The 25,968-nt window shown below is 48.6% G+C and overlaps 1 protein-coding gene across 1 annotated transcript in view; it reads right to left on the reverse strand.

Annotated features, from left to right (window-relative positions):
- The window catches only part of LOC120034735 (protein WWC2-like), a 45,055-nt gene that overhangs the window by 5,453 nt on the left and 13,634 nt on the right, over positions 1-25,968 (reverse strand). The window contains exons 3-18 of the mRNA XM_038981338.1: positions 17,099-17,214; positions 16,805-16,892; positions 16,624-16,700; positions 15,715-15,794; positions 13,307-13,436; positions 12,932-13,060; positions 12,167-12,240; positions 10,695-10,937; positions 9,565-9,654; positions 8,582-9,194; positions 8,515-8,550; positions 7,549-7,694; positions 2,943-3,026; positions 2,757-2,843; positions 751-949; positions 316-477 (exon numbers count right to left, since the gene is read on the reverse strand). Of these exons, the coding sequence (XP_038837266.1) occupies positions 316-477; positions 751-949; positions 2,757-2,843; positions 2,943-3,026; positions 7,549-7,694; positions 8,515-8,550; positions 8,582-9,194; positions 9,565-9,654; positions 10,695-10,937; positions 12,167-12,240; positions 12,932-13,060; positions 13,307-13,436; positions 15,715-15,794; positions 16,624-16,700; positions 16,805-16,892; positions 17,099-17,214 (2,354 nt within the window). The remainder of the gene's footprint in view (positions 1-315; positions 478-750; positions 950-2,756; positions 2,844-2,942; positions 3,027-7,548; positions 7,695-8,514; positions 8,551-8,581; positions 9,195-9,564; positions 9,655-10,694; positions 10,938-12,166; positions 12,241-12,931; positions 13,061-13,306; positions 13,437-15,714; positions 15,795-16,623; positions 16,701-16,804; positions 16,893-17,098; positions 17,215-25,968) is intronic.

The raw sequence follows: 25,968 nt of genomic DNA on the forward strand, positions 1-25,968 counted from the left end.
AGACCAGATCGTAACTACCAATTGGATATCACGAAATTAGGGAGAAAAAAGGGGGTACAATTACAACAACAACTTTCCATTTGACTTTCGTGTGCTGCCATCTGCGGTCGATACAGCTATTGGTGCCTGTGGAGATTGAGGCCTCCACTAGTCATTTCCCCCTCAGTAGAATAGAATGCATATTCTGTATAACATAAACTGCACGCAGCAGTGAATTTGAACTGATCTCCAGTCAAAGTGAAGTGGGCATATCCAGAAACATGTAGACTGAGGCAGGCGGTGTCAAGTGGTCTGAAGTGGTGGAGGAGGACTCACCATGTCCACGGGCCCCGCAGGGTGCTGCTCTGGCCCAGGGCCGGGTCTCTCCTGGCTGGCCTCTTCTATCTCTCTGCTCCTCTCACTGGTCAACAGGTTGTACCACACACTGGTCATATCCCCACTCACTGGAAGCTCTCCCAGACTCACGTGGGCTCCAGCCTAGCGAGAGAGAGCGGAAGAAAGAGAGAGAGAGAGTGACAGGGGAAAGATAATGACAAAAAGTGACAGAGCGTGTGCGAGAAAGTGTCTTGTCAGTTCGCCCGCCCGTCGTCGGCCACATTCTATACCCTGTCCCAGTCGTAATGGTTGACGTTGTTATGAGCAAGCAATATGTTGTTGTGCGGTAAATCTACAGTGGAGGTGTCGTGTCAACTCTGTATTTAGTTAACTGAGTGTTGGTAAGTGTGTTTGTGCTGTGCATTGTGTATGTACCAGGCAGTCCTCGGTGCGTCCGGGACCCACGGTGCAGGCGTCGACGCGGAGCGTCTTGTGCCGGAGGATGGCGTGCGGCGCGGCCGCCCTGAACACCTCGTTGAACGTCACGCTGTTGGGCAGCGCCACGGGCACCACGCGGGTCCTGAACAGACTGCTGATGTCACTGGAAGACGGGAGAAGAGCCACCCGGATGTATCTGTTGGGGGGGGGGGGTGGGGGAGCGGGAGGGAGAGAGAGAGAGAGAAAAGAGGGTTATACAAAAAAATTATATTTCAATGACATTTCAATGTTGTTGAGATCATGTCGTCCAATAACAACATAATACTCCTAAACTCAGAGAGTTAATGTGGAGACCGAGGCAGTAGGTTGGAAAAGTGAACGTGGCCTGGGGACTGTTGGGATAAAGGCTGGTTACCTCTGGTGTGTTGTGTTATTGAGATGTGTGCTCTTCTCTTTCTGCCTGCTGTTCTGTAGCTTCCGGCCAGAGGCCTCAAGCATCTTTGAGGATTTCTCTCTCTGCTCCAGTTAACATTGACTCAAACACTTCCTGGGAAAAAAACCTCTCTGCAAGACTCCTCTCCTCTCACCCGCAAACGAACCCCCACGCAGCAGACTCATCTGCATATGCATATTTCACAAACTACAAAGGAGCCCAAATTTTCACTCAAATGAGTTGAATGATAATAAGATGAAGGCAGTTTGGTTGAAGAAAGAATAAAACATTTTTTAAAAACGCGTAGCTACCCCCTGCTAAGTTGCATCATATTTTGGGGGAGATATTTCAGCTGAATGTTGTGCGAGGGATTCAAAGGCGTTTCCCCGCTGTTCGATTGGACACAAATGTCTTTTCAAGCCTGGGAACATGAGAGAATGGATTCACTTTTTAATTTTTGTCGGCCATAAAAGAAACAGGAAAAGGGGCTGCTGGCGGGAGAGAAAGCCGCGAGGGGTCTCCATAAATAATAACATGACAGAGCCCACCCACCCCTGCAGAGAGTAGACAAGACACACCTGTGTGATGTAAGGGCAAGTGTGTGTGTGTGTGTGTGTGTGTGTGTATGTCTGTGTGGATGTGTGTATGTCTGTGTGTGTGAATGTGTGTATGTCTGTGTGTGTGGATGTCTGTGTGGGTGTGGATGTCTGTGTGGATGTGGGTGTGGATGTCTGTGTGGATGTCTGTGTGGATGTGTGTATGTCTGTATATCTGTGTGGATGTCTGTGTGGATGTGTGTATGTCTGTGTGGATGTGTGTATGTCTGTATATCTGTGTGGATGTCTGTGTGGATGTCTGTATATCTGTGTGGATGTGTGTATGTCTGTGTGGATGTGTGTATGTCTGTGTGGATGTGTGTATGGATGTGGATGTGCATGAGAAGTGTGCCAAGGTGTGAAGAATCCGAGCAGGTGGTCAGTCCAGTTCAAGAGTTCAGCAGTCTGGCGGCTTGTAAATAGAAAGTGTCTCTGAGCCTGTTGGTATCAGACCTCATGCTCCGATAGCGTCTGCCAGACGGTAAGGAAGTGAACAGCTCGTGGTCGAGGTGGGTCCTTGATGATGCTACAGGGCCTTCCCCAGGCACCGTTTCCAGTAGATGTCCTGGATGGGTTGGAGTACGGTCCCAGTGATGTACCGGGCTGTCTGCACTAATCCCAGGCCCCCGTCACCGCAGGAGGCCTTTTGCCTTTTGGTAGGCCGTCATTGTAAATAAGAATTTGTTCCTAAGTGACTTACCTAGTGAAATAAAGGTTCAATAAAATAAAGAAATGAAAGCCCAGTATTGAGCCGTCTAGATTCAACATTGACACGCGTCCCCAGAACAGTACGAACAACTCCAGGTGCCAAGTCAACTCCACACTGACAGGCTGAGCACAGCGGTACTCTCAAAGTCCACATGGTCTGTAACACGCTGCGGTGCTGTCTGTGTAAACGCAACACTGACAGAGTCTAGCTAGTACACATAGATATACGAATGAATGAGTGAATCGATGAATGGGTGAATACTCACACTCTGGTAGTGGAGGGGACTGACAGGGCAGCAGGGTTTTGCAGCTGCACGATCACCATGACAAAACTGGAGTTGGCAGCATCATATCTGTAAACAACAACACTATCTTTCAGTTGTCCGACAGCAGGGCAGGACGGAGTAATAGACATTGCGTAGCTTAATGTGTGTGTACTGTGTGTCTCTTACTTCAGGCCTATCTGGACCTGGGCAGACTCAGGAAGGACAGGCTCATCCTCCAGGTACACCGCCGGTTCATCAGACTCCATTGACCTACTAACATACACAGCAGGTTTTTCATTATTACCAATCAAAAAGAAAGTCTGGAATACAGAACAGAGCAGAGGAGAGAGACAGACAGGAAGGAGCAGAGGAGAGAGAGAGAGAGACAGGAAGGTGAAGAGGAGAGAGACAGACAGGAAGGAGCAGAGGAGAGAGAGAGAGACAGGAGGAGGAAGAGGAGGGAGCAGAGGAGAGAGAGAGAGACAGGAGGGTGAAGAGGAGAGAGAGAGAGACAGGAGGGTGAAGAGGAGGGAGCATAGGAGAGAGAGAGACAGGAGGGTGAAGAGGAGAGAGAGAGACAGGAGGGGGCAGAGGAGAGAGACAGACAGGAAGGTGAAGAGGAGAGAGACAGACAGGAAGGAGCAGAGGAGAGAGAGAGAGACAGGAGGAGGAAGAGGAGGGAGCAGAGGAGAGAGAGAGAGACAGGAGGGTGAAGAGGAGAGAGAGAGAGAGACAGGAGGGTGAAGAGGGAGCATAGGAGAGAGAGAGACAGGAGGGTGAAGAGGAGAGAGAGAGAGACAGGAGGGGCCAGAGGAGAGAGAGAGACAGGAGGGTGAAGAGGAGAGAGCAGAGGAGAGAGAGAGACAGGAGGGTGAAGAGGAGAGAGAGAGACAGGAGGGGGCAGAGGAGAGAGAGAGACAGGAGGGGGCAGAGGAGAGAGAGAGACAGGGGGGTGAAGAGAAGAGAGACAGGAGGGTGAAGAGGAGAGAGCAGAGGAGAGAGAGAGACAGGAGGGTGAAGGGGAGAGAGCAGAGGAGAGAGAGAGACAGGAGGGAGGAGAGAGAGAGAGAGAGACAGGAGGGGGCAGAGGAGAGAGAGACAGGAGAAAGAGACAGGAGGGTGAAGAGGAGAGAGAGACAGGAGAGAGAGACAGGAGGGTGAAGAGGAAAGAGAGAGGAGAGAGAGACAGGAGGGTGAAGAGGAGAGAGAGAGACAGGAGGGTGAAGAGGAGAGAGCAGAGGAGAGAGAGAGACAGGAGGGTGAAGATGAGAGAGAGACAGGAGGGTGAAGAGGAGAGACAGGAGGGTGAAGAGGAGAGAGAGAGACAGGAGGGTGAAGAGGAGAGAGAGAGACAGGAGGGGGCAGAGGAGAGAGAGAGACAGGAGGGGGCAGAGGAGAGAGAGAGACAGGAGGGTGAAGAGGAGAGAGAGAGACAGGGGGTGAAGAGGAGAGAGCAGAGGAGAGAGAGAGGCAGGAGGGTGAAGAGGAGAGAGAGAGAGACAGGAGGGTGAAGAGGAGAGAGCAGAGGAGAGAGAGAGAGACAGGAGGGTGAAGAGGAGAGAGAGAGAGACAGGAGGGGGCAGAGGAGAGAGAGAGAGACAGGAGGGGGCAGAGGAGAGAGAGAGACAGGGGGGTGAAGAGAAGAGAGAGAGACAGGAGGGTGAAGAGGAGAGAGCAGAGGAGAGAGAGAGACAGGAGGGTGAAGGGAGAGAGCAGAGGAGAGAGAGAGACAGGAGGGGAGAGAGAGAGAGACAGGAGGGGGCAGAGGAGAGAGAGAGACAGGGGGGTGAAGAGAAGAGAGAGAGACAGGAGGGTGAAGAGGAGAGAGAGAGACAGGAGGGTGAAGAGGAGAGAGCAGAGGAGAGAGAGAGAGACAGGAGGGTGAAGGGAGAGAGCAGAGGAGAGAGAGAGACAGGAGGGAAGAGAGAGAGACAGGAGGGGGCAGAAGAGAGAGAGACAGGAGGGTGAAGAGGAGAGAGAGACAGGAGAGAGAGACAGGAGGGTGAAGAGGAAAGAGAGAGGAGAGAGACAGGAGGGTGAGGAGAGAGAGAGACAGGAGGGTGAAGAGGAGAGTGAGAGACAGGAGGGTGAAGAGGAGAGTGAGAGACAGGAGGGGGCAGAGAAGAGAGAGAGGCAGAGGAGAGAGAGAGAGACAGGAGGGTGAAGAGGAGAGAGAGAGACAGGAGGGTGAAGAGGAGAGAGCAGAGGAGAGAGAGAGACAGGAGGGTGAAGAGGAGAGAGAGAGACAGGAGGGTGAAGAGGAGAGAGAGAGACAGGAGGGTGAAGAGGAGAGAGAGAGAGACAGGAGGGTGAAGAGGAGAGAGAGACAGGAGGGTGAAGAGGAGAGAGAGAGACAGGAGGGTGAAGAGGAGAGAGAGAGAGACAGGAGGGTGAAGAGGAGAGAGAGACAGGAGGGTGAAGAGGAGAGAGAGAGACAGGAGGGTGAAGAGGAGAGAGAGAGACAGGAGGGTGAAGAGGAGAGAGAGAGACAGGGGGGTGAAGAGGAGAGAGCAGAGGAGAGAGAGAGGCAGGAGGGTGAAGAGGAGGGAGCAGAGGAGAGAGAGAGACAGGAGGGGGCAGAGGAGGGAGCAGAGGAGAGAGAGAGACAGGAGGGTGAAGAGGAGAGAGCAGAGGAGAGAGACAGGAGGGAGGAGAGAGAGAGAGACAGGAGGGTGAAGAGGAGGGAGCAGAGGAGAGAGAGAGACAGGAGGGAGGAGAGAGAGAGACAGGAGGGGGCAGAGGAGAGAGCAGAGGAGAGACAGGAGGGAGGAGAGAGAGAGAGAGGAGGGTGAAGAGGAGGGAGCAGAGGAGAGAGAGAGACAGGAGGGAGGAGAGAGAGAGACAGGAGGGAGGAGAGAGAGAGACAGGAGGGAGGAGAGAGAGAGACAGGAGGGAGGAGAGAGAGAGACAGGAGGGGGCAGAGGATAGAGAGAGACAGGAGGGAGCAGAGGAGAGAGAGACAGGGGGGTGAAGAGGAGGGAGCAGAGGAGAGCGAGAGACAGGAGGGTGAAGAGGAGAGAGCAGAGGAGGGACACAGGCAGGAGGGAGCACAGTAGAGAGACAGGAGGGAGGCAGAGGAGACAGAAGGGAGGCAGAGGAGAGAGACAGGAGGGAGGCAGAGGCGAGAGCCGTGGAGGGAGGCAGAGGCGAGAGCCGAGGAGGGAGGCAGAGGCGAGAGCCGAGGAGGGAGGCAGAGGCGAGAGCCGAGGAGGGAGGCAGAGGCGAGAGCCGAGGAGGGAGACCGGAGGGAGACCGGAGGGAGCAGAGGAGGGAGCAGAGGAGGGAGCAGAGGAGAGAGCAGAGGAGGGAGACAGGAGGGAGACAGGAGAGAGACAGGAGGGAGACAGGAGAGAGACAGGAGAGAGACAGGAGGGAGACAGGAGGGAGACAGGAGGGAGACAGGAGGGAGACAGGAGGGAGACAGGAGGGAGCAGAGGAGGGAAACAGGAGGGAGCAGAGGGACGAGAGGAGAGAGACAGGAGGGAACAGAGGAGAGAGACAGGAGGGAGCAGAGGAGAGAGACAGGAGGGAGCAGAGGGACGAGAGGAGAGAAACAGGAGGGAGCAGAGGAGAGAGACAGGAGGGACCAGAGGAGAGAGACAGGAGGGACCAGAGGAGAGAGCAGAGAGACAGGATTGAGCAGAGGAGAGAGACAGGAGGGAGCAGAGGAGAGAGACAGGAGGGACCAGAGAAGAGAGCAGAGAGACAGGATTGAGCAGAGGAGAGAGACAGGAGAGAGCAGAGAATAGAGACAGGAGGGACACAGGCAGGAGGGAGTACAGGAGAGAGACAGTAGAGAGACAGGAGGGAGGCAGAGGAGAGAGACAGGAGGGAGCAGAGGAGAGAGACATTTCAGAGTGAGAGCAAGAAAGGGTGTCCTTGTCCATTGTCTAATTTAAAACAAATCAAATCAAGGGGAGAGCAAGGGAGGACAGGATAAGAGGGTATGAAAGAGAGAGAAAGAAAGAAAAGAGAGCAAGCAGAGAGAGCAAGTGACAGAGAGGAAGAAAGAAAGAGAGAAAAAGGGAGCGAGGGAAGGAGGGAGAAAGCTGAGAGAGACAGATAGAGTCCACACCACACTGGGGGATCAGCATCAAACCCCCCCCCCCCTTTAGGGGGCAAGAGATGAAAGAGTTTGACCATAGGAGTAGTTTTAGTAGGAAAAACAGACATCAATGAGGCCAGTCTAATCACGAAAAGCCAAACTGGGCAACAGAGCCCATGCACTAATTAGGAAGACACAACTGGGCAACAGACCTCTGCGTGTCTGCATCTCAAACATCACGTTTGACAAACAGACAGGGCGTCTTCCATTCAGTCATTAAAGAGCAGATGTAGCTCTGTCTCCGACTGTGTGATACACGTGAGACAAAGCTAATTGTGTGTGTGTGTGTGTGTGTGTGTGTGTGTGTGTGTGTGTGTGTGTGTGTGTGTGTGTGTGTGTGTGTGTGTTGAGGAGCCTTCAGTTTGGTGGTCTGTTTTAATTGAGGTCTTGTGGTTTTCTCATCACAGATTGCGCCAAACATTGCAGGCGTTGGGTTAAATGAAAGAAGGGGAGAGGAAGAGGAGGTTAAAAGACCCATCATGACCCTTTGAGTGGACCAACACTATTAGGAACAGCAGTACCTCAAGATAAAGGAGAGCGGGATGGAGAGGTGGGGAAGAGGTTGAGAACGAAGGGTGCAGAGGTTGAAAATGAAAGGCAGGGGAAGGGAGGGATGGAGAGTGCTGAAGAGCGAGAGAGTGCGATCGATCGAAATAATGAAAAGAGCGGGAAGTGAGTGTGACCCACCGTTTGACATTAGAGGCCTCATACACCCCACTGTCCCCGGCCACGGACTCGTCTGACACGGCTGCTGACACACAGGCGGGCCTGTCCTCCCCCGGCCTCTGGAGGTCCACGTCTGACAACAACACAGGCGAAGACATGAAGTACAACTGAAATAAGACACCAGAGTTGATATGCGTGCGGGGGGTGGGGGGGGGGGGGCTGCTGCTTGCAAAGTGATCGAAGAAAAGTTCATTAATCCGAAAAAGTGTTTTCGGATTACATCCAAAGAGGCGCTGGGAGCCTCCAGCATCACACATTATAGCTGTAACCCTGGAGAAGCACACCTGATTCAACTTGTCAACTAATCATCAAGCCCTTGAGTTGAATGCAGAGTATTGGTTCGGCGCTACAATACAAATGTCTGCTGTTCGGGGGAACTGGAGGACTGGAGATGGGAAACACTGTCCTAGTTTATGTAGTGGTGCTGTTTCAGCGCAGCTCCATTTTGAGCTGCTAGGTGGCAGTGTTGCGCCATGCAGCGCAAGGCATTTCTAATCAGTGGTAAATTCCAATGAAGGGAGGAAGGAAGGAAGGAAGGAAGTATTTCCCGTATGAGTAAAGCCAGTCCTCTCTGGAAACACGGAAAGTAGTTGCCTCAGAAATCTCTAAACTGTTGGATATGATGTAGGTGTGTGATGTAAAATGTTTACTTGACGGTGTTGTATCAGCAAATTACTTTGTGAATATTCTAGTGTAGTACAGGTTGTTTATTTTAATTTGATTCAAATAAATATATATCTTTTTATATATATATTATGGGTTGTCCAAGGTTGGGGATAGGGTGGGGCCGCCAGGGCTATGCTTGGAATTGTGTAAGTAAGTACAAAAAAAAGGGGGGGGGGAGTGTAATATGATTATATTGCCCTTGTGACTCAATAAATTAACCATTGTTTACAAAAAAAAATTTGAACAGAGCAAACGTCTCACCTGTGATACTCTCTCTGAGGGTAGCCAGTGCCCCTCTCCCTTCCCTCCCCCCCTCCCCTCCTCTGTCCCTCTCCCCCGTCTCCGGCTCAAACATCCCCATCCCCTGGCCGTCGTAGAATCCCAGACCGAGACCGCCAAAGTCCGACACCACCAGACCGCCGTCGCCATCCCCAAAGTCCTGTGGGCCCGCCGACGGGAACGCACCGACCCCCTCCAGCACCAGCGGCGAACCCGGCGGCGAGAGAGAAGACAACGACGACCTCGAGGAAAGCGACGTCACCGACTTGGACGGCTCGGCCGGCTTCGAGGACACCGCAACCAGCGACGCTAATGGGACCAGGTCGGTGGTACCGGTTCCGACGGTGTGTGTGTGAAGCGACGTGTTGTGTGGGTGTGGGTTCTCCACCTCATGTTCGTGGATGGTGGTGATAGTTCCTGGGGGGTCTCCTCGCCTGTAGGTTATCCCAGAGGGGGTCAGGGGCTCCTGGAGGAGCAGGTCCAGTTTACACTGGTAGTCCAGGTCTAGGGGAGAGGGGGGTTCTGCAGGGGTGTAGTAGAGGTCTCCGGAGGAGAGGGAGTTGAGGGAGCCGTGGGAGGAGGATGTGTTGAGGGAGCCGCGGGAGGAAGCCAGAGAACCCAGGCTGCTGCCTGATGAGACGGACAGGGTACTGGCCGACAAACTGTAAGGGAGAGAGAGAGAGAGAACACACATTAAACACACAGCCACACGCACCATGAACAAGCACCTCAACCAGCAACGTTTTACTTACTGTAGCTGTATGTATGTGTATTGGAGGAACACTTTGGCTGAGTTTAGACAGGCAGCCCAATTCTGATCTTTTCCCCCACTAAATGGTCTTTGGACCAATCACATCAGATCTTTTCAAATCAGATCTTTTTCAGAGCTGATATGATTGGTCAAAAGGCCAATTAGTAAAAAAAAGATCAGAATTGGGCTGCCTGTGTAACCGTGGCCTTAGCGCAAGAGTGTGTTTGTGTATAGGTATACAAGCTTTAAGTGCGCACACACACACACACACACACACACACCTCTTGAGCTGAGAGTGGAGCAGTGTGGTCAGTCTGGTTGATTCCTCCAGTTTCTGTACCAGGACTCGTCTCCTCTCCTGCACCTTCAATCTAGAGAGACAAATCCTTATGAGTACAACATATCTATGTCAGGGACAGAACACATATCCATGTCAGGGACAGAACACATATCCATGTCTGGGACAGAACACATATCCATGTCTGGGACAGAACACATATCCATGTCTGGGACAGAACACATATCCATGTCTGGGACAGAACACATATCCATGTCTGGGACAGAACACATATCCATGTCTGGGACAGAACACATATCCATGTCTGGGACAGAACACATATCCATGTCTGGGACAGAACACATATCCATGTCTGGGACAGAACACATATCTCGGTCTCCTTTGGAAAAGTGTTCTTCTGACCTCAATGAGACTTCTTGGTCTAATAAATACTAAATAGACAACATGCCCCCTTCCCTCTGGTAGGAATTCCCTCTCTGTTCTGCTAACAAAGCTTCAAGAACACTAACCTTAATTACTGTCTTCATTGATCGAGCAATTACACAGAGCCTAATTAGCTCAAGACACAATTATAGGGCTTCTTCAAATGTAGTCAGTGTGTGTGTGTGTGTGTGTAGTGTAGTGTGTGTGTCTGTGACAATATGTAATTACAATTACAACCCATACAAGCGCCATGTTTCCAATTACGGCTGTCGCTCTGCCGTCTAATGTGACGCGATGTTGCAGCGACACAGTCTGCTTCCAAAACAAGACAATTACCACACAGAGTGTGTGTGTGTTCAGTGTGTGGGTGAGTAACAATTGGTATGCTAATGAACGGTAATTAAAAGGCACCTTACAATGTTTACCCTTTGGAACGTTGGCGTCGTTCATTAGGTAAACAAAAGGCCGTAACCGCGTGGGCGGGCAAATCAATTTGTTTGTTATCCGTTGGACGTCAACGAGGAACACGTGGGGAACTCACACAAACACTACATACACACAACCTCATGTATCGCCTACGTCCGGGGGACTTTTTAGACTCTGTCTAAACGTCGAACTGCACGGCTACGACTAGCTGCGAGGCAACCATCGGGTTTTTAAAGGGAAGGTGCCGGGGATTGTGGGTCTCACCTCTGGGCCAGGGCGTGGCTGGGGGTGTTCCTGACGGCCTGCAGGTCCTGCTCCAGCTGCAGCCTCTGGGCCTCCAGACGTTGGAGATCCTGCGGGGTGCGTCGCCGTGGCGACACAAACTGCAGCTCCTTGAGGAGCTCCTCCTTCTCCGAGACCAGGAGGAGACGTTCCCGCTCCACGTCCACCGCCCCCGGCCACGCCTCGCTCTCCAGCTTGGCCAGCTCCACCTGCACGTTGGCCATACTGTGGGAGGAAGGCGAGAAACAGAAACAGAAACAGAGGTTAGGGATGCTATATACACCAAAAGTATGTGGACACCCCTTCAAATTAGTGGATTTCGCTATTTCAGCCACACCCGTTGCTGAAAAGTGTATAAAATCGAGTACACAGCCATGCAATCTCCATAGACAACTTGACTGGCCTGCACAAAGCCCTGACCTCAACCCCATCAAACACCTTTGGGATGAATTGGAACGCCGACTGCAAGCCAGGCCTAATCGCCCAACATCAGTGCCCGAACTCACTATAACGTTTTTGTGGCTGAATGAAAGCAAGTCCTCGCAGCAATGTTCCAACATCTAGTGGAAAGCCTTCCCAGAAGAGTGGAGGCTGTTATAGCAGCAAAGGGGGGACCAACTCCATATTAATGCCCATGATTTTTCGGCGAGTGTCCACATACTTTTGGCCATGTAGTCTATTTTAACCCCTATATAAAACACACATGCGCTCATAAGGGAACGCAGTGAAAATGCTTTTCTTGAACTCCTTTCTCCTGGCACAGACACTCCCAGGGGTCTAAAGCCAGCAGCAAGCCTCTCCGAAAGGAGGAGGGGTAACAAGGGAGTTGTCATGCTGCCACACTCCACCGCCTGCTCTCTGTAGAAACACCTGTTCTATACCGACGGATTAGAAAAACGTTTCAAAGCCCAAATGTCAGGGATTACCGTCCATAAGGGGAGGGGTTTACCTGCGTTTTATTCACTGAGCCTGAAACTGCCCACGGTGGTCACAGATCACGTCGCTAATGTGTGAAACTGACAGCCGTCCAAGTCACAGCCTGTGACTGATAATGCATAACCATTTAATGGCTGGACATGGACCCTTAATTGCTCTGATCTGAAGTCAGATCGGATGGGATTTAAGGCCCATGCTAACGTGATCTAAGGCCCATGCTAACGTGATCTAAGGCCCATGCTAACGTGATCGAAGGCCCATGCTAACGTGATCGAAGGCCCATGCTAACGTGATCGAAGGCCCATGCTAACGTGATCGAAGGCCCATGCTAACGTGATCGAAGGCCCATGCTAACGTGATCGAAGGCCCATGCTAAAACAAGCTTTCTGGCAAGTGCGCCCTCTACCCATCTCCATTGAGTTTACTGTTGTAGTTCTGTGGTCAGGTGATATGGATATTAACATAAGGAATGTCTGCAGTAAAAAAAAAACAGAGAGAGAGAGATGGAGAGAGATTACCTTCTTTTGGCCTCTTCATATTGGAGACTAAGTCTAACCTTCTCAGCCAAGAATGACCTGCTCCTCAAACCAGCCTGAGAAACGGAGGGAGAACGAGAGAGAGAGAGAACAAAAAACATCACATGTACCTGCTTCAAGTTCAAGTGACTGGGTTTAATATCATTAGAGAGACCTCCACCTCTCCCTCCCTCGTTCTGCCCTCCCTCCATTTAGCATTCCATCGGTGAAGGTCTCGCTGTGTGTGTGTGTGTGTGTGTGTGTGTGTGTGTGTGTGTGTGTGTGTGTGTGTGTGTGTGTGTGTGTGTGTGTGTGTGTGTGTGTGTGTGTGTGTGTGTGTGTGTGTGTGTGTGGGGAGGGAGGGAGGGAGAAAAGCCCCAGTGTAGTAAGCAGCTTTGCCTCTCTACCTCTAACCCTGAGCCCAGTCTGCCCGGCCGGGCCCCTGGCAGCTATCATCTGCTCCGAGGAACCAGAGGAATCCAGTGTGTGTGTGTGTGTCTGTGCAGAGGAATCCAGTCCCACCAGGGAAGGCCCACAGACGGGGGGCGGGGACATTCCTCTCAGCAACACACAGGCATTTTATTAAGACAAAGGAGAGACATGAGAGAGAGAGAGGAGAGAAAGCAAGAGAAGAGAGGAGAGAAAGATAGAGAGGGGGGGTGACAAATTGTTGAGTGAGAGTGGGAGCAAGATAGAGAGTTGGAGAGAATAAGGGGAGAGAAAGGGAGAGAGAGTGAAAGAGAGGAGAGAATGAGAGGTGGTGCTCACCTCTCCAGAGACGTCTGTCTGGGAGCCGGCTTCTAGCGTCTGTCTGGAGCCCACTGGGTTCCGGAGGTCTGGTTCCGAACGGCCCATGTTGTGTTCCGTGTGGAACCTCTCCTTTAGCTTAGCCAGAGACTATGGGAGAGAGGAGAACATGGGGTGGGTCTAGACTCTAGAGGGAAGTTCAGGGTTGAAAGGCACACCATACCAAAACGGAAAACGAAAATGAGCATTTCAAAATCGGATAAGTTCAGCCAGTCCCTTCCTGTTTCAGTCTGTTTCCTTCTGTTGGGTGCCTAATGAACATGACCTTGCCAGGAGCTCTCAAAAAGCAGATATAGGAACCCACACACAGACCAAAATATTTCACACACACAGTACCTGCATGAGGTCCTGTTTCTCCTTCTCTCCAGAGCTGATGGCCCTGCGGAGAGACTTGAGCTCCGTCACGATGGCCTTGGCCTCCTTCAGACGGTATCCACTCTGCTCGCCACACAGTTTTTGGTCGATCCTGCAAAAAGGGAGCGCACACACACACACAAATGAAGTTTAAAAAAAAAACACCAAAGAGAGAAAAGTTTTGTTCACAAACATCAGAATCTCCAATGATCTGGATTCTGCATAGATCAATTTGAATGTGAACACATCGATATCTATAAGGGTGTTAAAGTCCAGATATACTCTACCGTTCAAAAGTTTGGGGTCACTTGTTTGTTTTTGAAAGAAAAGCACATTTTTGGTCCATTAAAATAACATCAAATTGATCAGAAATACAGTGTATTCTTTTTATTGGCCAGTCTGAGATATGGCTTTTTCTGCCTAGAAGGCCAGCATCCCGGAGTTGCCTCTTTCACTGCTGACGTTTAGACTGGTGTTTTGCGGGTACTATTTAATGAAGCTGCCAGTTGAGGACTTGTGAGGCGTCTGTTTCTCAAACTAGACACTCTAATGTACTTGTCCTCTTGCTCAGTTGTGCACCGGGGCCTCCCACTCCTTTCTATTCTAGTTAGAGACAGTTTGTGCTGTTCTGTGAAGGGACTAGTACACAGCGTTGTACAAGATCTTCAGTTTCTTGGCAATTTCTCGCATGGAATAGCTTTCATTTCTCAGAACAAGAATAGACTGATGAGTTTCAGAAGAAAGTACTTTGTTTCTGGCCATTTTGAGCCTGTAATCAAACCCATAAATGCTGACGCTCCAGATACTCAACTAATCTAAAGAAGGCCAGTTTTATTGCTTCTTTAATCATGAAAACAGTGTTCAGCTGTGCTAACATACTTGCTAAAGGGTTTTCTAATGATCAATTAGCCTTTTAAAATGATAAACTTGGATTAGCTAACACAACGTGCCATTGGAACACAGGAGTGATGGTTGCTGATAATGGGCCTCTGTACACCTATGTAGATATTCCACAAAAAAATTATTTGTTTCCAGCTACAATAGTCATTTACAACATTAACAATGTTTACACTATATTTCTGATCAATTTGATGTTATTTTAAATGGACAAAAAATGTGCTTTTCTTTCAAAAACAAGGACATTTAAGTCACCCCAAACCTTTGAACAGTATTGCTAGCTCTGTTGAGTGTTTGTCTAACAGCATAGTACGACAAAATTACATAACAAGCAACCTTTGTTAAACTGCCATACGTGATTTCTGACCTTCCTAATGTGCGTTTTGTGTGTATGTGTGTGTGTGTTCCTGCCCCCTTTTCACTCTTTTCCTTTATTGTGTGTGCCTCCTGAGCGGATGGAGTGTGTGTGGAGGGTGAACGACAATGCTTCATTGTTTCAATTATTGTAATAAAAAGTGGCTGCATTGGACAGAGCTTAATCCTGCCATGTGAGCAACATAACCCCTCACTCTCTTTCTCTCTCTCCTTACATCTCTCTGTCTACTCCCAATCCCCCTTTCTCCTTCTCCCTCCCACCTCTTACTTTCTGTCTCTCCTTCTATCAACCCCTCTTCCCCCTTCATTCTTTCTCTCTCTCCCCCCTCTCTCATGGTCATTCTCTCCCCCTCTCTTTACCTCCTATCTCATGGTCATTCTCTCCCCCTTTCTTTACCTCCTATCTCATGGTCATTCTCTCTCTCTCTCTTTACCTCCTATCTCATGGTCATTCTCTCCCCCTCTCTTTTTCTCCTATCTCATGGTCATTCTCTCTCTCTCTCTCTCTTTACCTCCTATCTCATGGTCATTCTCTCCCTCTCTCTTTACCTCCTATCTCATGGTCATTCTCTCCCTCTCTCTTTACCTCCTATCTCATGGTCATTCTCTCTCTCTTTACCTCCTATCTCATGGTCATTCTCTCCCCCTCTCTTTACCTCCTATCTCAGGGTCATTCTCTCCCCCTCTCTTTTCCTCCGATCTCATTCTCTCTCTCTCTCTACGAATGTGAATTCCTATTAGTAGATTGTAGCGGCTCTTTCGAATAATCCTATACAGCGGTTCCTACACATGTCGGATCTTAATTTGAGCCAGTAACAGGAATAATGAATTATTATGTGGAATATAATTAATGGCAATTTTTGCAGTTTTAAATGTCCTGCATTGCAGGAAAGTGCTCCTGCACCAAAGTGATCAAATTAAGATCCTACATCTGTAATCAAACTGTTTTATGACTGCCCTCAGGCACTATCAAGTCCAATAGACACGTAACACTAAAGCTGTAAAATCACAACATTCACAGAGCAACATACGATACACAGGTGCGTGTGTGTGTGCGTGTGTTTAATAGGCAGGTGTGTGACAGACCGGTGTGTGATCAATATGAAAAGGGGACTTACTGCTGCAAGGTTTCAAAGCCTTGTTCTTTGTAGATGAGCTCCTGTTTCATCTGGGAGAGCTCTCTCTTCAGCATATTCACCTACAGTAGCAGACAGAGACAAATGTTAAAACCAGAGTACAGACACACATTAACAGACACACAGAGGAATGCACTTACACTGAGAAGAGAGGTGTTTTGTTTCTTGTTTTTTTCACTTGCTTTGGCAATGTAAACATACGTTTCCCATGCCAATAAAGCCCCTTTGAATTGAATTGAGAGAGACAGAGAGCGAGAGACAGAGCGAGAGACAGAGAGAGAGAAAGAGAGCTAGAGAGAGAGTGCGAGAGAGAGCGCGAGAGAGAGAACGAGAAAAAGAAAGAAGAGTGAGAACGAGATAGACAGTCAAGAAGACACTAGTTGCCATCCCGAGTGGCGCAGCGGTCTAAGGCCCTGCATCGCAGTGCTTGAGGCATCACTACAGACCCGGATTCGAACCCAGTCTGTGTCACAACCGGCCGTGATCGGGAGTCCCATAGTGCGGTGCACAATTGGCCCAGCGTCGTCTGGGTTAGGGGACGGTTTGGCCAGGGAGGGTTTGGCCAGGGGGGGCTTTACTTGGCTCATCGTGCTCTAGTGACTCCTTGTGGCGGGCCGGGCGCCTGCAGGCTGACTACGGTCATCAGTTGAACGTGTTTCCTCCGACACGTTGGTGATGCTGGCTTCCGGGTTAAGCGGGCGGGTGTTAAGAAGCGCGGTTTGGCGGGTCACGTTTCGGAGGACGCATGACTCGACCTCCGCCTCCTGAGCCCGTTTGGGAGTTGCAGCGATGAGACCAGATTAAAATTGGGGAGAAAAAGGGGGTAAAATACAACAAAATAAATAAGTTGAGAAGAGGTGGGAGAGAGAGAGAGAGAGAGATGCACCTTACCCTGACTTTGGTGGTGGAGATCTCAGCCTTGAGGATGTCAGGGTCATACTTAGTGCTGGACGAAGACCCCGAGAACACTGGAGGAGAGAGAGCCATCTGGACCGTTAGTGTGTGAAGGAGAGAACGCGCTTGTGTGTGACAATTGGTTTAGAACTAAGTTCGGGTCAGGTTCACTACTCACGGCTGGTGCGTGAGCTGGACTTGTCCTTGTATGCGTCGTTGAGACATGTGTACTGATCCAGGGCCAAGGCCAGCCGCTGCTCTTTGACCTGGTAACGAAGATCACAACGGAAATAAGTCTTGTTCATTCATACATTCGTTCATTCATCCATCCTTTGTTCATCCATTCCCTCATTCTATTTGTTAATTCATTCATTCATCCTTTCACCCACCCATCCATTGTCATTATTTTATTTACCCATCAATCCATCCATATATCCATCCATCCATCCATTCACTAATCCATCCATTTCACCTGGTACAGCTCTTTCTGGGTGACCAGGGCATCCTGGGCTACTGTCAGGTACTCCTTCAACATCCTCTCCTGCTCCTTCCTCCACTCCGCCCGGGGGTCCTCTAGCTGGGTACTCTCTAGAGAGGGTAGAATGTCATCAATGAGATCTACTCCCATAAAAATTATGGTGATGATAATACTTTATTTGTAGCCTCTTTTTGTGTCATACAGCTACAGCACGCCAGAACACTGACTCAGATATACAGGTAACTGCCAAAGTAATGGAAACGCTTGAGTAAATGAGGGAATTGTCGTCTCAAATAAAACTGTGAAGGACCTCGGCGTTACTCTTGACCCTGATCTCTCTTTTGACGAACATATCAAGACTGTTTCAAGGACAGCTTTTTTCCATCTACGTAACACTGCAAAAATCAGAAATGTTCTGTCCAAAAATGATGCAGAAAAATTAATCCATGCATTTGTTACTTCTAGGTTAGACTACTGCAATGCTCTACTTTCCGGCTACCCGGATAAAGCACTAAATAAACTTCAGTTAGTGCTAAATACGGCTGCTAGAATCCTGACTAGAACCAAGAAATTTGATCATATTACTCCAGTGCTAGCTTCCCTACACTGGCTTCCTGTTAAGGCAAGGGCTGATTTCAAGGTTTTACTGTTAACCTATAAAGCGTTACATGGGCTTGCTCCTACCTATCTTTCCGAGTTGGTCCTGCCGTACATACCTATACGTACGCTACGGTCACAAGACGCAAGCCTCCTAATTGTCCCTAGAATTTCTAAGCAAACAGCGGGAGGCAGGGCTTTCTCCTATAGATCTCCATTTTTATGGAACAGTCTGCCTACCCATGTGAGAGACGCAGACTCGGTCTCAACCTTTAAGTCTTTACTGAAGACTTATCTCTTCAGTAGGTCATATGATTGAGTGTAGTCTGGCCCAGGAGTGTGAAGGTGAACGGAAAGGCTCTGGAGCAACGAACCGCCCTTGCTGTCTCTGCCTGGCCGGTTCCCCTCTCTCCACTGGGATTCTCTGCCTCTAACCCTATTACAGGGGCTGAGTCACTGGCTTACTGGTGCTCTTTCATGCCGTCCCTAGGAGGGGTGCGTCACTTGAGTGGGTTGAGTTACTGACGTGATCTTCCTGTCTGGGTTGGCGCCCCCCCTTGGTTTGTGCTGTGGTGGAGATCTTTGTGGGCTATACTCGGCCTTGTCTCAGGATTGTAAGTTGGTGGTTGAAGATATCCCTCTAGTGGTGCGGGGGCTGTGCTTTGGCAAAGTGGGTGGGGTTATATCCTTGCTGTTTGGCCCTGTCCGGGGGTATCATCGGATGGGGCCACAGTGTCTCCTGACCCCTCCTGTCTCAGCCTCCAGTATTTATGCTGCAGTAGTTTATGTGTCGGGGGGCTAGGGTCAGTTGGTTATACCTGGAGTACGTCTCCTGTCTTATCCAGTGTCCTGTGTGAACTTAAGTATGCTCTCTCTAATTCTCTCGTTCTCTCTTTCTTTCTCTCTCTCGGAGGACCTGAGCCCTAGGACCATACGTCAGGACTACCGGGCATGATGACTCCTTGCTGTCCCCAGTCCGCCTGGCCTTCCTGCTATTCCAGTTTCAACTGTTCTGCCTGCGGTTACGGAACCCCTACCTGTCCCAGACCTGCTGTTTTCAACTCTTAATGATCAGCTATGAAAAGCCAACTGACATTTATTCCTGGTTATTATTTGACCATGCTTGTCATTTATGAACATTTTGAAAATCTTGGCTCTCTCTAATTCTCTCCTTCTCTCTTTCTTTCTCTCTCTCGGAGGACCTGAGCCCTAGGACCATACGTCAGGACTACCGGGCATGATGACTCCTTGCTGTCCCCCGTCCACCTGGCCTTGCTGCTATTCCAGTTTCAACTGTTCTGCCTGCGGTTATGGAACCGCCACCTGTCCCAGACCTGCTGTTTTCAACTCTTAATGATCGGCTATGAAAAGCCAACTGAAAATTATTCATGATTATTATTTGACCATGCTTGTCATTTATGAACATTTTGAAAATCTTGGCTCTCTCTAATTCTCTCCTTCTCTCTTTCTTTCTCTCTCTCGGAGGACCTGAGCCCTAGGACCATACGTCAGGACTACCGGGCATGATGACTCCTTGCTGTCCCCCGTCCACCTGGCCTTGCTGCTATTCCAGTTTCAACTGTTCTGCCTGCGGTTATGGAACCGCCACCTGTCCCAGACCTGCTGTTTTCAACTCTTAATGATCGGCTATGAAAAGCCAACTGAAAATTATTCATGATTATTATTTGACCATGCTTGTCACTTATGAACATTTTGAACATCTTGGCATAGTTCTGTTATAATCTCCACCCGGCACAGCCAGAAGAGGACTGGCCATCCCTCATAGCCTGGTTCCTCTCTAGGTTTCTTCCTAGGTTTTGGCCTTTCTAGGGAGTTTTTCCTAGCCACCGTGCTTCTACACCTGCATTGCTTGCTGTTTGGGGTTTTAGGCTGGGTTTCTGTACAGCACTTCGAGATATTAGCTGATGTACGAAGGGCTATATAAAATAAACTTGATTTGATGATTTGATTTGGATACAAAGTATATTGAAAGCATGTAGTTCCACACAGGTGTGGTTCCTGAGTTAATTAAGCAATGAATATCCCATCACGCTTAGGGTCATGTATAAAAATGCTCCGCAGGCTATTATTTTGGCCCCATAGGATGACAATGCCCTCATCCACAGGGCACGAGTGGTCACTGAATGGTTGGATGAACAAAGAAAATATGTAAACCCTATGCCATGGCCGTCTCAGTCACCAGATCTCAACACAATTGAACACTTATGGGAGATTCTGGAGCGGCGCCTGAGACAGCGTTTTCCAGCACCATCAACAAAACACCAAATGATGGGATTTGTCATGGAAGAATGGTGTCGCATCCCTCCAATAGAGTTCCAGACACTTATAGAATCTAAGCCAAGGCCCATTAAAGCTGTTCTGGTGGCCTGTGGATGATTCGCGAAAAAAGCGCCGTTCTTAAAATCAATACACAGTATATATTTTCAAACCTGCATATTTAGTTAATATTGCCTGCTAACATGAATTTATCTTAACTAGATAAATTGTCTCACTTCCCTTGCATTCTGTGCAACAGAGTCAGGGTATATGCAGCAGTTTGGGCCGCCTGGCTCGTTGCAAACTATGAAGACTGTCTGGAAGAAATAAAGACAGCCAACTTCGCCAAACGGGGGATGATTTAACAAAAGCGCATTTGCGAAAAAAGCACAATCGTTACATTAATGTACCTAACCATAAACATCAATGCCTTTCTTAAAATCAATACACAGAAGTATATTTTTATTTAGTTCAAAGAAATTCATGTTTGCAGGCAATATTAAACTAGAGAAATTGTGTCACTTCTCTTGCGTTCATTGTACGCAGAGTCAGGGTATATGCAACACTTTGGGCCGCCTGGCTCGTTGCGAACTAATTTGCCAGACTTTTACGTAATTATGACATAACATTGAAGGTTGTGCAATGTAACAGGAGTATTTAGATTTATGGATGCCACCCGTTATACGGAACGGTTCCGTATTTCACTGAAAGAATAAATGTTTTGTTTTCGAAATGATAGTTTCCGGATTTGACCATATTAATGACCTAAGGCTTGTATTTCTGTGTGTTATGGTATAATTAAGTCTATGATTTGATATTTGATAGAGCAGTCTGACTGAACGATGGTAGGCAGCAGCAGGCTCGTAAGCATTCATTCAAACAGCACTTTTGTGCGTTTGCCAGCAGCTGTTTATGACTTCAAGCCTATCAACCCCCGAGATTAGGCTGGTGTAACCGATGTGAAATGGCTAGCTAGTTAGCGGGGTGCGCGCTAATAGCGTTTCAAACGTCACTCGCTCTGAGACTTGGAGTAGTTGTTCCCCTTGCTCTGCAAGGGCTTTTGTGGAGCGATGAGTAACGATGCTTCGAGGCTGGCTGTTTTCGATGTGTTCCTGGTTCGAGCCCAGGTAGGGTCGAGGAGAGTTACGGAAGCTATACTGTTACACTGGCAATACTATAGTGCCTATAAGAACATCCAATAGTCAAAGGTATATGATATACAAATGGTATAGAGAGAAATAGTCCTATAATTCCTATAATGACCTCAACCTAAAACTTCTTACCTGGGAATATTGAAGATTCATGTTAAAAGGAACCACCAGCTTTCATATGTTCTGAGCAAGGAACTTCAACGTTAGCTTTTTTACATGGCACATATTGCACTTTTACTTTCTTCTCCAACACTTTGTTTTTGCATTATTTAAACCAAATTGAACATGTTTCATTATTTATTTGAGGCTAAATTTATTTTTTTAATGTATTATATTAAGTTAAAATAAAAGTGTTCATTCAGTATTGTTGTAATTGTCATTATTATAAATAAATAAATACATTTTTTAATATAAATCGGCCGATTAATCGGTATCGGCTTTTTTTGGTCCTCCAATAATCGGTATCGGCATTGAATACTTTCTGAAGTCACTGTATACTGCAAACGAAGAAGGCCTACACCCACATCTAACAGTGGGTTGTTTGGAGGAAAGAGAAAGGCACAGTGGGAGAGCAGAGGAAGCAATCCATCTGAATCAATCACAACACTACTCTCTCTCTCTCTTCCTCTCCCACTCTCTCTCACTCCTTTCCCTCTCTCTTTCTCTGCCCTCTTTTTTGTTTGTCTCTGAACCTCTCTTCTGGGGTAGCCCAGAACTCTGTCCGGTGGCAGGGCAGGAAAGGGTTAATCCTTCATTCCTTACTGTACTTTGGCTGTGTCTCAAATGCCACCCAATTCCCTATGTAGTTTAGGGCCCATAGGGCTTTGGTCAATAGTGCACTATATAGGGAATAGCGTGCCATTTGGGAGACACACAGCCTTTGTGTGGAAAACAACAAGTCTCTACACTGAGAGTATGGCCCCCTCCGTGCCACACTAAGTATGTCAGCAATGCAGAGACTGGCTGCTATGAGGAATAACCGGATTTCACTCCAGCAGGATTTGTGTGTGTGTGTGTGTGTGTATGTGCTTGTGACAGTGTCAGTGCCTGTCTCCACTCTCCCGCTCTCTCTCTCTCTATGGAACTCTCAGCCCTGTGTATTCTTCTGCCGAGGGTGTAGGCTACCTAGCAAACCAAAATTGGTTATGTGAAAGTTCCCAGAATTTCTTTTAGCTCGCGGCGTATGTTCTAATAACACAAAAACAAATATTTTATACAAACATTGTATAACCATCAGCACGACTGGGCAGTATCTGTGTTATGAAAACATTTGACGCAACCTAGCGAATGTTCTGGGAACTTCCACAGACCCAATTTCGGTTTGCTTGAAAAACATCACTGGTACATTGTGTTATTACATTGCCTGGAAACCTAATGAGAACGTTTGGGGAATGTGATAGTTACAGATGTTGTGCACAACATTTTAGTAAATGTTAGGAGAACATTCCAAATATATTTAATTTAAAACATAAGAAAATATTACAATAATTTGCTATCATCCTAATGTTATATAAAACCTTAACTAGAACTGAGAATCTTAGCTAATGTTCTGGGAACGTTCCCAGTTTGCTGGGTTGGATAATACTCGGCTAGGCCCTGAGTAATGTTTTGTTTCTGATCTGCTATATAACTTGTGGTCAATGTTGGGAGTTGCTCTTGAGCTCCGAGGTTGGTAACGGTTCCCTATAAATCGAACAATTAGCTGGTGAATCATTGTTGGCTAGACACTGTATCGATGTCCTACAGAAGTCGTTGTATGATATGATAGATGATTTGAGCCTCACACACACACACTTGCGAACCCAAAGCCACATGCTGATGATCAACCCTAAAAGGTATGAGGTAGTGGCTAGAGCACAATAGACAGTGTTGACACAGTCGGTCTGTTGTTTCGTCATTGGTATCTGACAGCACACTCCTGCCTGCACGGCAGAACACACCCACCTCAACTCTCAGGATGTGACTGAATATCTGTCATTTTATGAGAGCTTATAAGAGTGTGAGGGAGAGCATGTGTCTGTCTACCTCTATGCATAATAAACCCAAAACTTCAACAGGACTTCCACTAAGACCAGGGGGGAACCCAAAGCAACTCCCTGAGTGGTTATGTGAAGTCAGAGAAGTTCCCACTAGGTTAGGCAACCCTTCTTCTCTGGGCCCATCTACGCCACATAAGAGAAGGCAAATCACCACACATAACAGACCCTTATCAACCCCTGTCCCTCCCTCCACTCCAACAATGCAGGGAGGCCACAGGGCAGCAGCAGGGTTTACATAATAAGGAAGTGAGGCCTGCTGGGCGGGGGACAGCCTGGGCAGGGAGGGAGAAGCTAGGCGGGACAGACAGGGTACAGACAGGGCAGGGAGAAGTAGGTACCCACCCAGACTAACCCCCCAGCCACCCCTGCCCTAACTAGGGCCAGGAATTTTTGTTTTCCAGACCACCTGACCTGCCGAGGATAGACTGGGCCCTTATCAATCAGTCCACATTCTCCACTCACCTCACAGGTATCTGGGATACAGCCTAGACAGGTGAAGGGAGGTTCAGTCTGAAGAGAGTATGATGGCCTTGAGCTAGACATGAAATATGCATTGACAAACGGTCATTGGGGTGTTTGCTGAGAAAGGAAAGTATATCACTTCCATAAGGAGGCTTTCACACCAAATTGGTTTGGAGAGGTTTTTCCAGCTCTGGTGCATTTACCTCCTTAGTTCGGTGCTTTTTCTATACTAGAACATGAAAAACGGTTCAGTACTAGATTTAAAAAAAACTTTCGTCACTGCTATCAAATGTGTCTCCAGGATCAACTCTGTCAGCGCAGCCAACGCCCCCCTTACAGCGCGAAAATACTGTGTGTGCTCCACTTAGCCTGCTCTCAGCGTCTGGGCTGCATCATGTTAGCTCCCCACTCATGCTGCACAGAAGTGAACACACTTGAATAATGCGACACGGCATGTAGAAATGTTGAAATGGTTCATTACTGTTCGCAAAACAATGTCCATACAGGCTAGAACAATGCATGACGACACCATTAGCTTCCAGCTTTGTAGGCTAACTTTTCTTGCTAGCTTACAGCTTTGTTTGTTTTAATATGCAAAATATGAAAATTTTAACACTGATTGCCACCAAAACTTTATTCATTCACTTAATTGGTCTCTCTCTCACGTCTCAACCCAAAGATGATCTATTGCCTCAGTGAACTAACTCCGGACCGCCCCCTTCTTGCCTCGTGAATGACTTCATTACTGGTTAAAGAGACAGCGCACACTTTTAGCAAATACTCCTATGCGAATGTTGTTTATCAGTACAATAAAATAAAAATGGAAGGGAAACAGACTGTTCTGTTCATCTGTATTCCCATGAAATCAGCCAAAACGAGCTCAATAACTCAATGCACGCACACACTCCTATTGATTATTTGTATTAGTTTCAATAGGCCTAGGCTACATCTTGATTTACCCAGTTAATCAATAGAGATGTACCATTCAAATAAAGAATTACCATTATGTTGTTATGTAGTGTCACGTCCTGGCCTTAGTATTCTTTGTTTTCTTTATGTTTTAGTTAGGTCAGGGTGTGACATGGGGAATGTATGTGTTTTGTAGTGTCTATGGGGTGTTGTATGTGTATGGGGCAGAGTAGAGTATAGTTGTCTTGTTATGTCTATGGCTGCCTAGATTGGTTCTCAATCAGAGACAGCTGTCATTCATTGTCTCTGATTGGGAGCCATATTTAAGGCAGCCATAGGCAGTAGGCTTTTGTGGGTAGTTGTCTATGTTGTACGTTTGTAGCTTGTGTTTGCACTTACGTCTATAGCTTCACGATCGTTTGTTGTTTTGTTTTGTAAAAGTGTTCGTTTCGTGTTTCGTCATCTTTAATAAAAGAAGATGTCTTCATATCCCGCTGCGCCTTGGTCCTCTCTCTCTTATCAAGACGATCGTGACAGAACTACCCACCAACCATGGATCAAGCAGCGTGAGAGGAACCAACAACAGCGGCAAAGAAACCAGGACTCATGGACATGGGAGGAAATATTGGACGGAAAAGGACCCTGGGCTCAGACAGGGGAATATCGCCGCTCTGTTGAAGAGAGGGAGGCAGCTAAAGCCCAGGAGCGGTGGTATGAGGAGGCAGCAAGGAGACGTGGCTGGAAACCCGAAAAGCCTGTGAGTAAACCCCCAAAATTTCTTGGGGGGGGGGCTAAAAGGGAGAGTGGCGAAGTCAGGTAGGAGACCTGCGCCCACTCCCTGTACTTACCGTGGAGAGCGAGAGTACGGGCAGACACCGTGTTACGCAGTAGAGCGCATGGTGTCTCCTGTACGTGTGCATAGCCCGGTTCGGTACATTCCAGCTCCACGTATCGGCCGGGCTAGATTGAGCGTTGAGCCGGATGTCATGAAGCCGGCCCAACGCATCTGGCCACCAGTGCGTCTCCTCGGGCCGGCTTACATGGCACCAGCCCTACGCATGGTGTCCCCGGTTCGCCTACATAGCCCGGTGCGGGTTATTCCACCTCCCCGCACTGGTCGGGCGACGGGGAGCATACAACCAGGTAGGGTTGGGCAGGCTCAGTGCTCAAGGGAGCCAGTACGCCTGCACGGTCCGGTATTTCCGGCGCCACCTCCTCGCTCCAGTCCAGTACCACCAGTGCCTACACCACGCACCAGGCTTCCAGTGCGTCTCCAGAGCCTTGTTCCTCCTCCACGCACTAGCCCTGTGGTGCGTGTCTCCAGCCCAGTGCCTCCAGTTCCGGCACCACGCATCAAGCCTCCTGTGCGTCTCCAGAGCCCTGTACGCACTGTTCCTTCTCCCTGTACTCGCCCTGATGTGCATGCCCT

Source organism: Salvelinus namaycush, chromosome 42 (genome assembly GCF_016432855.1).
Source record: "Salvelinus namaycush isolate Seneca chromosome 42, SaNama_1.0, whole genome shotgun sequence".
In the NCBI taxonomy this organism is placed as follows: domain Eukaryota; kingdom Metazoa; phylum Chordata; class Actinopteri; order Salmoniformes; family Salmonidae; genus Salvelinus; species Salvelinus namaycush.